This window comes from Leopardus geoffroyi, chromosome A3, assembly GCF_018350155.1.
Source record: "Leopardus geoffroyi isolate Oge1 chromosome A3, O.geoffroyi_Oge1_pat1.0, whole genome shotgun sequence".
Lineage (NCBI taxonomy): Eukaryota > Metazoa > Chordata > Mammalia > Carnivora > Felidae > Leopardus > Leopardus geoffroyi.
In genome coordinates this window covers 131,926,815-131,939,886 of record NC_059336.1, presented here as the reverse complement: position 1 = coordinate 131,939,886, position 13,072 = coordinate 131,926,815, and the positions used below count along the sequence as shown (strand labels likewise).

At 53.5% G+C, this 13,072-nt stretch overlaps 1 protein-coding gene across 9 annotated transcripts in view; it reads left to right on the top strand.

The window, feature by feature from the left end:
* Positions 1-13,072, top strand: part of GREB1 (growth regulating estrogen receptor binding 1) — a 147,118-nt gene that overhangs the window by 69,684 nt on the left and 64,362 nt on the right. For all 9 annotated transcript variants that reach the window (XM_045447702.1, XM_045447699.1, XM_045447701.1 and 6 more), the window contains 2 exons: positions 5,258-5,377; positions 8,077-8,253. In XM_045447702.1, the coding sequence (XP_045303658.1) occupies positions 5,258-5,377; positions 8,077-8,253 (297 nt within the window). The remainder of the gene's footprint in view (positions 1-5,257; positions 5,378-8,076; positions 8,254-13,072) is intronic.

Below are 13,072 nucleotides of genomic sequence, written 5' to 3'. Positions count from 1 at the left end.
ATTTTCATGGCAGAAGCAACCCCACGGCAATCCATAGGGTGAGACCCTTCCTCTTACGGAAGTCCTTTTGGTCAGTTTATGCCTTCTGCTTGAAGACTCAACTTAGATACCGAAGGGGAAAAGGACTGTTGTTTACAACAAAAATGAGTCAATTAAGAAAGCACGCAGCCTGCCAGGTCCCCTGGATTGGGGTGGTCACGACGTGTGTGGGTCAGTATTATCAGTGTGCGTGTGCATGCGTGTGTGTGTGTGTGTGTGTGTGTGTGTGTGTGTTGACAGGGTGTGGGGATGGCTGACCAGGAGGGTTGCACGTGAGGGGAAAATGAGGCACAGAGTTGCTTGTGTAGTGCCTGATAGTTCTTATTCTGGCAGGGAGGCGCTCCCTGGGTCAATCTTTGAAACATCTTGCAACATTAACCTTGCAAATAGCAACAGTAAGGACCTGAGAGAGGGTCTGGGAGAAACTGGGCTGGGCTCAAAAGCACAAACTAGGGAAACGGCGAATTGTCTGCGTGTGCATGTCCTTGTCTGCGTGTGCATGTCCTCCTGGAGGGGAAGCGTGGCTGCAGCACGGTGGGGAGATGAGAACTCACTGGAGGGTCCCGGCTGTGTTTTTGGCTGGCTCAAAGACTTCCGTGAGGCATACACACGTTCAACGGTCATCCTTAACGGCCTTCTGTATCGAAAGGCTGCGTTGCTAATGATAAATTGACGATGGTCACACGACAACTTAGTTTGCCTGGCATCCTGAAATCTACAAAGCGGGTTCACCTCCACCGTCTAACGTGATTAAATCCCACGGTTTGGGAAGATGGGCGCTGGGGTTGCCTGCAGTGTTGAAGGAGAGCCCGAGTCTCACAGTTGAACTCTTAACTCGGGCAGCTCTTTGATGAAGAGGGGGCAGATAGGGGGTTAAGTAGACGGGGAGGGCGGGTGGAGATGCTCACCTGGGGAGAGACAGGAGGTTCCCCAGGCAGCTTTTCCTTATGCCCCAGATCTCCACGGGCTACCTGGGAGGCTGCATCTCGGACATTCTGACTTCTTAGGATGTCCTCCCCTGCTGATAGGGCACTGGGCATGGGACACTTTGCAGAGACAGCTTTGAGCCTTATGCTCCTCCCGGCCTCCCGTGTTGAGGGCTGGGGGCTGGCTTTAGTGGGCTTGCTTGTTCAGCCCAAATGTTGAATGAAAACCAGAGCAGACCCTCCAGCTTTCCCTGTTTGTCCCGCAAACAGAATAGAGAAATCCTCCCAAGGTGCAGGGGCCTGGGAGTGGGGGGGGGGGGGGTGTAGGGGGAGGGGGAGCTGGTGGGAAGGGGAGGACACTCTTTTTAGTTTGCTGGGTGTCACAATAAACTGAGCACACAGCTCTGCCCCTGGTTTCTGCATCATAAAACCTGGCGCAGACGGCCTGTGCTGGCGACACCTTGTTTTATAGTCTGTGTGTCTGTCTCTCCCCCTGGGTCTCTTATAACTGTCCTTCCTCAGACAATTACATTAAAGATGGTTTTTATGACCAGGGTGCTGGTATACTAAACAGCCCTCGATCTGTTAACGTTTTCTGTATTTGTGAAGGTGATGCAGCAGGGGCCTTTGTGACTTTGTTCCCCGGCGTAGAGGTCTTACCACTTCCTCCCAGGGGAAAACCCTTTTATTACGTGTTATTTGCTGTTTTTAGAGAGAGAGCAAACAGAACAGATACCAGCATTTTGAGGTAAGTATTAATTTGTTAAACAAGATGCAGGTCATTCTTGGGATCCCACCCCCTCAAAATGTCCTACGGCTTCTTGCCACAGAAAGATGCAATGAGGTAGGAACATTACAGTGAGTAACGACCCCCAGTAGTGCAGTGGCATTTCTGGATTCCAGTGTTTCTAGCGTGAAGGTCCTAAGGTCCCCATCCTGTTGGTTTTGTCTGTCTGAGGCCGTGTGAATGCCCTCCTCCCTCCCTCCTCCTGCCGGGAGACCTTGGCCAGCAGTCCGGTCTGGTCTGCTCCCGGCTACAAGCTTCCTCGCCCTCGCCGCTGCCCGACTGATCCCATCAAAGGCCCTGGGATGTCTGCTATAGACCTTTGACCCTTGAGGGCAGCTTTCTTATCTGCTGGATTTTGAGCTCTTTCTTTGACTCTCGGAGGCTTAAGATCCCCTTCCTTCATTCTTTTCTGAGAGTCTGAATTCCTGTTCTTTTTGGCTTAGCAGAATAATGTGCACACAGACGTTCCTGGGTGCCCGAGCGCTCCAGTGGCTCCGACTTTCTCGCCCCTTTTCACTCACTTGGTTGGTGTCTTGGCCGTCCCCTCCGGGAGCCCCCCCCCCCCCTTCCGGGGGGGGCGGGTACTGGCTCAAAGAGCAGATGTGATTGTGCAGGAGAGCCTTCTGTGACTCCCTCTCCTCTGGTGGTTACAGGACAGTCCCAGCCCCCACGGGGTCCTGTGCTGCGTTGCGGGCGCCTGTGGTCTGGGCGGGACTCTGTCCCTCCTGCTAAAGCCACTCCAGACCTGCATTTAATGGCAGGAAGGAAGCATCTGAAGGAGGCTCCGGAGTTTATCCCCACCCCCCTTGTGCTCTTCCTGGGTAATCTTTTTACAGTCTTCCTGCCGCCTCTGTGTACTCCAGGCCCAGAAAGACGGAGACCCCAGGAATCTTCACTTCCTGCTCTGACCTACCCAAGGTCACGGGCCCAGGCTGGCTTACGGTGTTCACTTTCTTCCGCCTCTTGTCCCACGGGCGCCTTTTAAAATGGTGGCCACCATGAAGATATGTTCCCAGTACCCTGTGCTGATTAAATCACATCAGGAATATTCTGTGCAACTCTGAGGGCTGCGTTTCCCCCCTGCATAGACTACAACAGCTCAAAGTGCCCTTATGTAAACACCTCCTTTTAAAGATGTGGGACCTGGGGGCTCCTGGGTGGCTCACTTGGTTGAGCATCAGGCCCTCGATTTCAGCTCAGGCCATCATCTCAAGGTTCATGGGTTCGAGCCCTGTGTCGGGTGCCACACTGCCCCTCTCACTCTGCTCCTCCCCTGCTCACTCTCTCTTTCTCTCTCTTTCTTTCAAAAATAAATATTAAAAAAAAAAAAAATAGAAAAGTTGCAGGATCTTTTTTTTTAAATTTTTTTTTAACATTTATTTATTTTTGAGACAGAGAGAGACAGAGCGTGAACGGGGGAGGGGCAGAGAGAGAGGGAGACACAGAATCGGAAGCAGGCTGCAGGCTCTGAGCCGTCAGCCCAGAGCCTGACGCGGGGCTCAAACTCACGGACCGCGAGATCGTGACCTGGCTGAAGTCGGACGCTTAACCGACTGAGCCACCCAGGCGCCCCGAAAAGTTGCAGGATCTAATGCACGCAGAGGTTCAGTCACTTTCCTGTGGCCACACAGACCATGGAAGGCCCAAGTACTAGAACTCGGATCCGCAGTTCCCAGCTCTGCCTCTCTCCACGGCACATGACTTCGTCATTAAACTAGAACCAGCGGGTGGACGGAGGGTGTGAGAGCCAAGGAAGAGGAGGTTGGAGAAATGGAGAAAACAGGAGACAGAGAAATAAAAAAGAAGAAACAATGTTCTCCCAGCCCGGCCTATTTAAGAATGCTGGGAGTGACCCTGTTCCATGAAGACATGTCCGTGCTGTTTGTTAAATGACATTTAAACGTAGACAAGTTGAGAGGGATTTTTAACCCCAAATTTCTGTTAAAAAAGTTAGGACTATTCTTGCATAGCCTTGGAAATTCACGACTATGACGCCCCCTTCTCTAGCCGAGCTGGGTAAAGACGGCAGGTACCACAGTGTGTGCTCACATCGGCTGGACGGGTGTTTTCTGGGTGCTTCTCTGCATGAGCATTTTACGGGGTGCCCGGAGTACCGAGACGGAGAAGGGCAAGGACCCCACAATCTAGGAGCTGAGAGTCTGGGGAATGACAATAAGCTGTTCCATTGCCCAGGTAGAGTGCCCACGGTGAGATTCCCGTGGCCCATTGCTGGCTCTCCTGGCCAGTTTCGTGTTTTCCGTGACTCCTAAAATGCTATTTCACTTGAAAAAAAAAAAAAACAAACAACTGGGGCGCCTGGGTGGCTCAGTCGGTTAAGCGGCCGACTTCGGCTCAGGTCACGATCTCGCGGTCCGTGAGTTCGAGCCCGCATCGGGCTCTGTGCTGACAGCTCGGAGCCTGGAGCCTGTTTCAGATTCCTGTGTCTCCCTCTGTCTGACCCTCCCCTGTTCATGCTCTGTCTCTCCCTGTCTCAAAAATAAATAAAACATTAAAAAAAAAATTAAAAAAAAATAAAAAAAAGAAGAAAACAACAACAAAAAAAGAAACTTTCCTGACGTCATAACCTGCCTGGCCCTGTTCTGGAATGGTGCCTTGCGTGTATGTGACAAATTTGGGTGCGTGTTTTCAGAAATGCCTATGTGTCCATTTTTCCCTTGGGGATGAATAAAAAGGTACCGTTCGTATTCTGTAGAGGCGACTCATGCCACGTTTTCTGTTCTTAACTAACCGGTGCAATCGGTCGATAGAACATCGGCGCGGGCAGCAGACGCAGCTGGGAACGTGCCAGCTCTGCCGCTTAGCGGGTCTCTGAAGAGCGGCAGGCCGATCGCTGGGCCTCTCTAGGCCTCAGTGTGCCCACCTGCAAAATGGTCTAGATCTTTTTTTTTTTTTTTTAATTTTTTTTTTCAACGTTTATTTATTTTTGGGACAGAGAGAGACAGAGCATGAACAGGGGAAGGGCAGAGAGAGAGCGAGACACAGAATCGGAAACAGGCTCCAGGCTCTGAGCCATCAGCCCAGAGCCCGACGCGGGGCTCGAACTCACGGACCGTGAGATCGTGACCTGGCTGAAGTCGGACACTTAACCGACTGCGCCACCCAGGCGCCCCAAAATGGTCTAGATCTTAATCTGTGGTACCTCCCACAGAAATATTTTTGGAGTGCCTACCAGGTACAGGCTTCGTGCACCGTTCTTCTCCACCAGTTACCGCGTGTTGAGCCCTGTGCATGTGCAGACAGGCGCAGCTCTCGTGGATGGGGAGACAGGTGAACCCAGATTCGAGGTCGCGAGGCCAGGCTTGGAGCCTGAGTCTGTGACCCGGGGAGAGTCCCCTGACCTCAGCTGGCCCCTCCAGCAAAGACGGGGGATGACGCCCGACCTTGGGGTGGGGTGTGTCTGTCGGGACGGGCTGGCTGTCCGGTGGCCGAGACTTGCGGACTAGCTGCTTCTGCCTGACGCCTCGCTCCCCTTTGCCCCTTCTAGGTGGAGGCCGAGGGGACAATGAGGACGAGGAAGAAGAGGGGGAAGGGGCGCTGGAGCCCAGCGGTCCCCCGAATCCCTACCAGATGCACCCTCCGCCCGAAGGCTGCTGCACCACAGACGGTGAGCCCGCAGAATGCGTGACCCTGGCCCCTGGCAGGTGACAGCGGGCGTCCCCTCCGCCACCCAGCAGCGTTGGCTGCACCTCACCGTGGCCGTCAGGCTCTCACCCCTCGGCGCTCTCTGGACAGCCTCAGCTTCACCAACGGGTTTGGGTCCAACAGTTCATTTTGCCGCGTTGGCTGTTTGAAAACTAGAACGTGCCCCTCCGTTCGGGTCGGCTGGCGCTGCACGTTTAGCTCAGACCAGTACGCGGGAACGATCTTTCTCCTCTATCGCACTTTGTGGTTGAAAAAGACAGACCTGTGGTCTCTCAGGAGCCCCGTAGGGTCGGTGACTCGCTCCCGTCGCGCTGTTGAGGGACCGAGGCACAGGGATGCCAGATGCTTCATCTGGTCGTAAGAGCTCGCGCTCTGCATGCGGAGACACTCGGAGCAAACCCCTGGCTCTCCCACTCTCTAGCCCAACAGCCTGTCTGAGTGGCATATGTTCATCTGTCACCACACCAGGCGAATGGTTTAGTGAGTGAATTAATTATTGCCCCTCCCAACTCTGGAAGTTTGGAGACAAAAGATACTCTCGGATATTGGAGCTAGTTAGGTAAGCAGACCCTTCGTCCACGACGTGGAAAGTGCTAGCAGGGTGGGGTGGGCGACCAGGGGTGCCTGGGAGGCCACGAAAGGTTGCTGACACAGGTCGAGAGTTTAGGGAAGGCTTCCTGGAGGAGGTGGCCCATCGTCTGGGGTCTGGAGGATTGGCAGGAGTCTGTGAGAGGGTTGGGGGAAGCTGGGACATTCCAGACAGAAGAACGGCATGGGCAGAGGCTCAAAATGGGGAGCGTGGAGCCCATGTGGGGAGCCGCCAGCAGTTTAGGTAGGAGTCTGAGGTGTGGCCGGGCAGGGCTCAGTGCGGTGATCATGTGGGGTGTAGAGGCCCCGTGTGTAGGGCTGGACGTGACCTTGTGCAAGATGGCGGCGGGGGAGGCAGGCAGCCCTCGCTGGGGCTGCTGCTCTGGGGTGAGGGACACCAGCACAGTGGCCCTTCATGAGGGGGCCTTCTCATGTCCACCTAATGAAAGAAAACAGCGAGCTCTCCAGGGGTCATCACGGTGATTTTCAAAGAATTTCCAAGTGAACGCAGCAACCGTGTCCATAGTCGGTCTTCCTCCAGTTCTTCATTTAAAAAATATATTTTTTTTATTGTTTATTCACTTTTGAGAGGGAGAGAGCGCATGGGGGAGGGGCAGAGAGAGAGGGAGACACAGAATCCGAAGCAGGCTCCAGGCTCCGAGCCATCAGCCCAGAGCCCGACGCGGGGCTCGAACTCACAGACCGTGAGATCATGGCCTGAGCCGAAGTCAGACGCTCAACCGACTGAGCCCCCCCAGGCACCCCTTCTTCAGCTCTTCAGAAGGCTGGGCCCAGGCCGCGTAGGTGGAAGGCCTGCTTCCCTAAGACGATGGAGGGGAGCCACCCTGAGCTGGGTCGGACCTGCCTCCACCCTGGCCCTCCTCTCTGCGGCTCTGAGCAAATCACGTAACCTCTTCGGAGCCTCGATTTCCGTATCTTCAGACTGGCAGCTGGAACACTTCCCCACAGGTGATCAAGTGACAGCTTTGCAGGGCTTATCCCGGCCCAGGGCCTGGCCCACCGTGGGCACTGGCTCTGTGCCTTCTGGCCTCCCCACCCCTCAGGGCCCCTTTGTGGCCCTCCCGCCAGGGGCACGGTGTTGTCAATGGCGAAGCAGGTGCGTGTGGGAGGAGTCCATTGACGGTACTGTAGGGTTTTGCAGGGGAGGCCTTGGGACCATCAGGCCATGTTAGCCGTCACTGCCTCTGTCGGTAACTAAGGATGGAACAGACACGGGATGGGGCTGGATGTGCCCAAAGACCTTGGGAAGGGCCTGTCCAAATAAGTCTCAGCTGTTTCTATTTCCAGATGCCTCGGGACATGTATCTCTTAAATTTTTTGAAAAAGTTTTTAGGAATTTATTTTGAGAGAGCAAGTGTGGGCGGGAGAGACGCAGAGAGAAAGAGAGAGAATCCCAAGCAGGCTCCGCACTGTCGGTGTAGAGCCTGATGCGGGGCTCGAACTCATGAACCGTGAAATCATGACCTGAGCCGAAATCGAGAGTCGGACGCTTAACTGACTGAGCCACCCAGGGGCCCCTGGACACTTATTTTTTGAATGGGAAATCTACTTAAAAGCTCTAAGATACAGAATGTCCAAAAGGGTATGGAGTGAAAGCCTCCTTGATGGTCAGTGTCCTTGTGTCCCATCCCCAGAGATGGCCAGTGTTACCAGGCTCTTGCTCCCTATTTGTGACATTTATCTTTTCCTCATACGTGTAAGGAACACCGGGCGTAAAGAATATCAAATTGCTCACAATCTCTTATGGATTTATCTCGTGTACATTCTAATTGACCATCACGTGCCTACACTTTTTCCTGGTGAGTTTCATCTGCACGTCAACGTGTATCATATGGTGACACCATCGTCATAAAAATAATTAGCGTGTGGTGAGTGGCCTCAGTAAGTGGGGTCCTAATCTTACCTCTTAGAACTAGTTTGAAAGTCAGCCACATCCAGAGGTGAGCTTTGTTCCCGACAAGACCTGGAACGCTGTCCTCCCTTTGCCCACGCGGAGCCCGGGGCTGGGGAGGCCCCTGGGCAGCGTGTGTGAGTCTCGTCCGTTCCTCCCAGGGTTCTGCCAGGCGGGGAAGGACCTGCGTCTCGTCTCCATTTCCAGTGAGCCCATAGACGTCCCTGCAGGCTTTCTCCTCGTGGGGGCCAAGTCCCCCAGCCTGCCAGACCATCTCCTGGTGTGTGCCGTGGACAAAAGGTTCTTGCCGGATGACAATGGGCACAACGCTCTTCTTGGTAAGTCCTTTCTTTGCCCTTCCCTGTGGCTCCATCCGCGTGGGGGACAGGGACAAGGGAGGCCATGGGGGGTGGGGGACAGGCCGCCTTTGGGGGCTCTTGATCACTGCATCCTACCGCCCCGTTTGTTTTTCAGTAGGCTCTTTCCGTGTGAAGTGGAATGTAAATGAGATTTATCCTGAGATGTGGCTGACCTCCTATAGAAAGCCCATCATTTAGTACTGTCTTGTGCGTATGTTCATCAAGCCTTTTCTAAGCGCCTGCCTGTGTCAAGGATAGGATACGGGCCTTGTGCTCGATGCTTTCAGAGGGCATCAGACCTGAGGCGGTGGGAGAACAGGGCTGAGTATGTGTCCCTGCTTGCGGAACATTCATAGCCTTCTCCAGAAAGTGGGGAGCGATTCCTGCACGTGCCCTGGCCCCTTCACCTGGTCCGGTGTCTCCCGTGGAGGAGAATCAGGCAGGCAGAAGGGCTGGTAATGATCTGGTCCAGACGTAGCGTCAGGAAGAGTCTTCGTGCTGTAGAACACTTAAATTTCATGCTCGATACCCCCCCCCCAAAAGCTGAGTAGGTAAATGCACGCCAGTGGGTATTTATTGAGCACATTTTAGGACTGAGGCACTATGCAAAGGACCCGAGAGGGGAGGAGGGGAAGAGGGGAGAGCAAGGATTGACCCGCAGAAGACGAATAGTTCCTGCCACGAGGAGACAGTGACTGTGGGTAAATGCTGAACCAAGGCAGGTGAATGTGGGCTGGACAGACAGACACAGCTCTGGGATGGTGACGAGAGAGAGAGAGAGAGAGAGAGAGAGAGCGAGAGAGAAGGTTCTGGCCAACTCCGTCTCTCTAGGCAGGAGGGGCTTATTATAACTAGTTCTCGAGAACAAGGGTAATCCCGGGAAATTCACTCTACCAAAGGAGCTCACAGAGTACTTCCGTCTCGGATTTAATTTGCTCGTCGAGGCCACTCAGGATGAAACGTGCTGGTAAGACTGTGCCAGTGACTTGGTCAGCGTTTGATCTGGCGGCAGCCGCGGCTTGGGCTGAATTCCACCACTTAGTGACTGTAAAGGAATTGCGAGGGCAGTAAATCAAGGAGGTTCTGTGTCTTGAAATGTGGGGACAAGAATCTTTGAGTTCATTCACCGCCAGCCCCTAACAGCTTTGGCTCCTCAGGTGGCGAGTGCAGAGGAAGTGGGGGCTTTGTTAATTGCTCGCCAAAAAGCCATCGGAGGTGGGTTACGAGGGCCGGTCGGTAATAACCGACGCTTTCTTCTTTTAAAATAACTTTATGCTCTCAGCTTGCACACTTAACACCGTGTAGGTTTCCTGCAATTAACCCTGATGGCTGCGCGGGACAAGGTGGGCCTACAGCCCTCCGGGGGCCTGGGCTCCGCACTTTTTAGTGACCTATAAAACGGAAGCTGTGGAATATCTTGGGGGAAGCAATGGCTTTAGCTCCTAATTTATAACCGCCCCCCCACCTCCAATTTATAACGAAAGGAATCTTGTTTTAGTGACTTGGGCTCAACAGAGGGATTGTGTCTGAGAAGCTGAAAGATGAAAATCTAGATGTGTGTTTCCATTTTTTGACGACGGGAATTCCTCTCGATTGGCTGATCACCGAGGCAGGAGACGACCTCCAGCTAGAATGTCCTTTTCTATTGGGGTGTAAATGAGTCCTATGTTCATGCAGCATTTGTGGAATGTGTACCCCGTGTCGAAGGTGGACCTTCACTTCAGCCCAGGGCCCCAGAGTCAAGTCCAACCTGGTCCTTCGCTGGGAGCTTGCCAGCTGGTGGGAAAGCTTGGCCAGACGGGGACTTTCTAACACATCTCTGTGCGGCACGTGAGAGCTGAGGGTTAAAGTGCCGAGGGGGTACAGAAGGGCACTCGGAGCCCAGTGACGGGAACAGTGTCTCAGGGTGTGGTGTGTGAGCTGGGCCCTGAAAAACCAGTGGCATTTTGCAAGTCCGAGAACAATAGCACCTACACGCTAATGGCAGCCACTTTACTAAGCACTCACCGCGTTCTAGAAACTGTTCTAAATAGGTTATCAGTGTACCGGTGGGTACGTTATTATCTAGCATTTGTGTATGAGGTAGCAAAGGCACAGAGAGGTTAACTGACTTGCTCAGGGTCGTCACCCGGCCGGTAAATGGCAGGTCCTGAATTTGAGCCCAGGTGCTCTGGCCCTGGCCCTCCTACTCTGGGGAACGGGTGCCCTCAGGAAGAGGGGGAACCGTGTGCGTGAAGGAACATGGTGTCCTGGAATGAAGGAGCGGAGGCTGGGAGTGGGGGCTGCTTGGGCCCCTCCTGGGCAAGGCTGCCATTCCCGGGAAGCCATTTTTCAAATAATAGTATAACGCGTCCGTCTTGTGTCTTTAACAATTACTAACACACGGCCGGTCTTGTTTCACCCACGACTCCTTCTCAAACTTCTGGATTGTTGGGGAAGCAAACCCCAGACGCGTCGTTTCACCTGTAAACGTTTCCGTGTGTATCTCTAAACAATAAGGGCTCTTTGTTAGAATTCCTATACCATCATCGTATCTACAAAATTTAACAGTAATGCCATAATATTACCCAATAGCCAGTGTGTTCAAATTTTGTCTTACAGTTTTGGTTTTGTTTTGATGGATGTTTTGTTTGAATCGAGATCCAACCAAGATTGTCCCAAAGCATTTGGCTGACCTGTTGCTAATTCTGTCTTCACGCATAGGTCCCTCCTTCCTAGTTGTCCCTTACAGTTTTTATTTTTTGGAATGTCAAAGAAGGTGATTTCTGTGTTTGTTTATGTTTATTTATCTTTGAGAAAGAGCGAGAGAGAGAGAGAGAGCAGGGGAGGGGCCAAGAGAGAGGGAGACACAGAATCCGAAGCAGGTTCCAGGCTCCGAGCTGTCAGCACAGAGCCCGACGCGGGGCTCGAACTCACAGCGAGATCATGACCTGAGCCGAAGTTGGACGTTTAACCGACTGAGCCGCCCCTGCTTGCTGTGTTGTTAACTTGCAGTGTAGAACGATCTCTTAGAGGTCACATGAATAACCGATTTCTGCCCCCTTCTTCCAAAGGGACAATTAGGGGCAGGGGAAGTGGCCGTGAGCCTCTTGCAGGATTCCGGGGGTCTTGTTGGTTATGTGGCAAGAATGCACCACCAGCCAGCCTTGAGGTTGGTCCCATCTTCCTGTGCCCGTCACCCCCATCCCGTTTCTGTCTCATCTGAAGCCTGACACGGCTCTTAAGGCTTTCCCTGTGCCTCTGGCTGCTGCCTGGTACACTCTGGCCTGTGTCCCCCTTCCCAGGCACACGCGGGAGACTTGCAAAGGGAGGTGCGCTTTGGAGCCCTCCAGAGGCCCACCTTCAGAGACGCAAGGAGAACGTAGATCCCTTGCGTACTTTAGTCGGAACGTGGCCAGAATACCGAGGCTGGGGGCCACGGACGTGTTTTTTCCTCGTTCGCCGTTAGGCTCTGTTTACCTCCACGACGAGGATCATGGCAGAAACAACAGCAGTCAAATACAAAGTGGAAAAGGAGGACGTTGCCCGTCACCCCCAAGTGAACCTCCATTGTACTTTGCCCATTTTCTTCTCCGTGCACCATCCAGGCGGGGCATCTGAAATGGTTTTCACAGCTGGTATTTCACAAGCGTGGACATAAGGCTCGGTTTTGGGGTTTCTGCTTCACTTGCTGCAATACCCAAGGACGATGCTACTTTTATCGTCGCCGTTCGCTTTCAGGGAACAGGAGGGCAGGGCCTGCCTGTGATGACTCCGTCCTTAAAAGGAGCACGGAGCCCCTCACAAGGTCGGACCTCGGCTTCAGGGTCCAATTTAAGCCCTGCCTCGCCAGGAGGTCTTTCCATGGAAGGGGGAGCACGTGTGGGCACCAGTTCGGGGTGTGCATGTGCGACACCACCCGGGGTGCCAAACGCGGCTTGGCCAGGCCTGAGGGGAAAATCGATAGTACCGCCCCCGTGTGGTCAAGAAAGACTCGTTTTTCTGGAATAGTTCCTGGGGGGTGGTAACCTCGAAGGAACCGTTTCTCTGCACTCTGGATATTTATGCCAGAGAGTTTGAGGATTCAGGACAGGCTTTCTAGGCCTGTCTTCTACGTTTATTTATTTTTGGGACAGAGAGAGACAGAGCATGAACGGGGGAGGGGCAGAGAGAGAGGGAGACACAGAATCGGAAACAGGCTCCAGGCTCTGAGCCATCAGCCCAGAGCCTGACGCGGGGCTCGAATTCACGGACCGCAAGATCGTGACCTGGCTGAAGTCGGACGCCCAACTGACTGCGCCACCCAGGCGCCCCTAGGCCTGTCTTCTAAAGAGAGTATCATCCTGGGGCTCCTGGGTGGCTCAGTCGGTTGAGCGTCTGACTTTGGCTCAGGTCATGATCTTGTAGTCTGTGGGTTTGAGCCCCGTGTCGGGCTCTGTGCTGACGGCTCGGAGCCTGGAGCCTGCTTCGGATTCTGTCTCCTTCTCTCTCTCTGCCCCCCTCCCCCCCGCCCCATCTCACACTCTGTCTCTCTCTCCTTCAAAAATAAATAAACATAAAAAAGAAAAAAAATTAAAGAGAGTATCATCCTGGTCCTGGTCCTGATTATCTCCCTGGTCCTGAGGCAGATTTCCAAAGAGAACATCTCATTTTATTCTTCCTCGTGAAATTTTTTTATTGCCGTTGAGACGACTTCTGGGAAAATTAGAATTGCCTCACATGTTCAGCTAGGGGTGGCTTAAACCATTTCCCCTGTCTCCAGGGACCAGTTGGTCAGCCGTCCTGTGGTCCCGAGTCACCTCTTAGAAGAGCAGTCCAT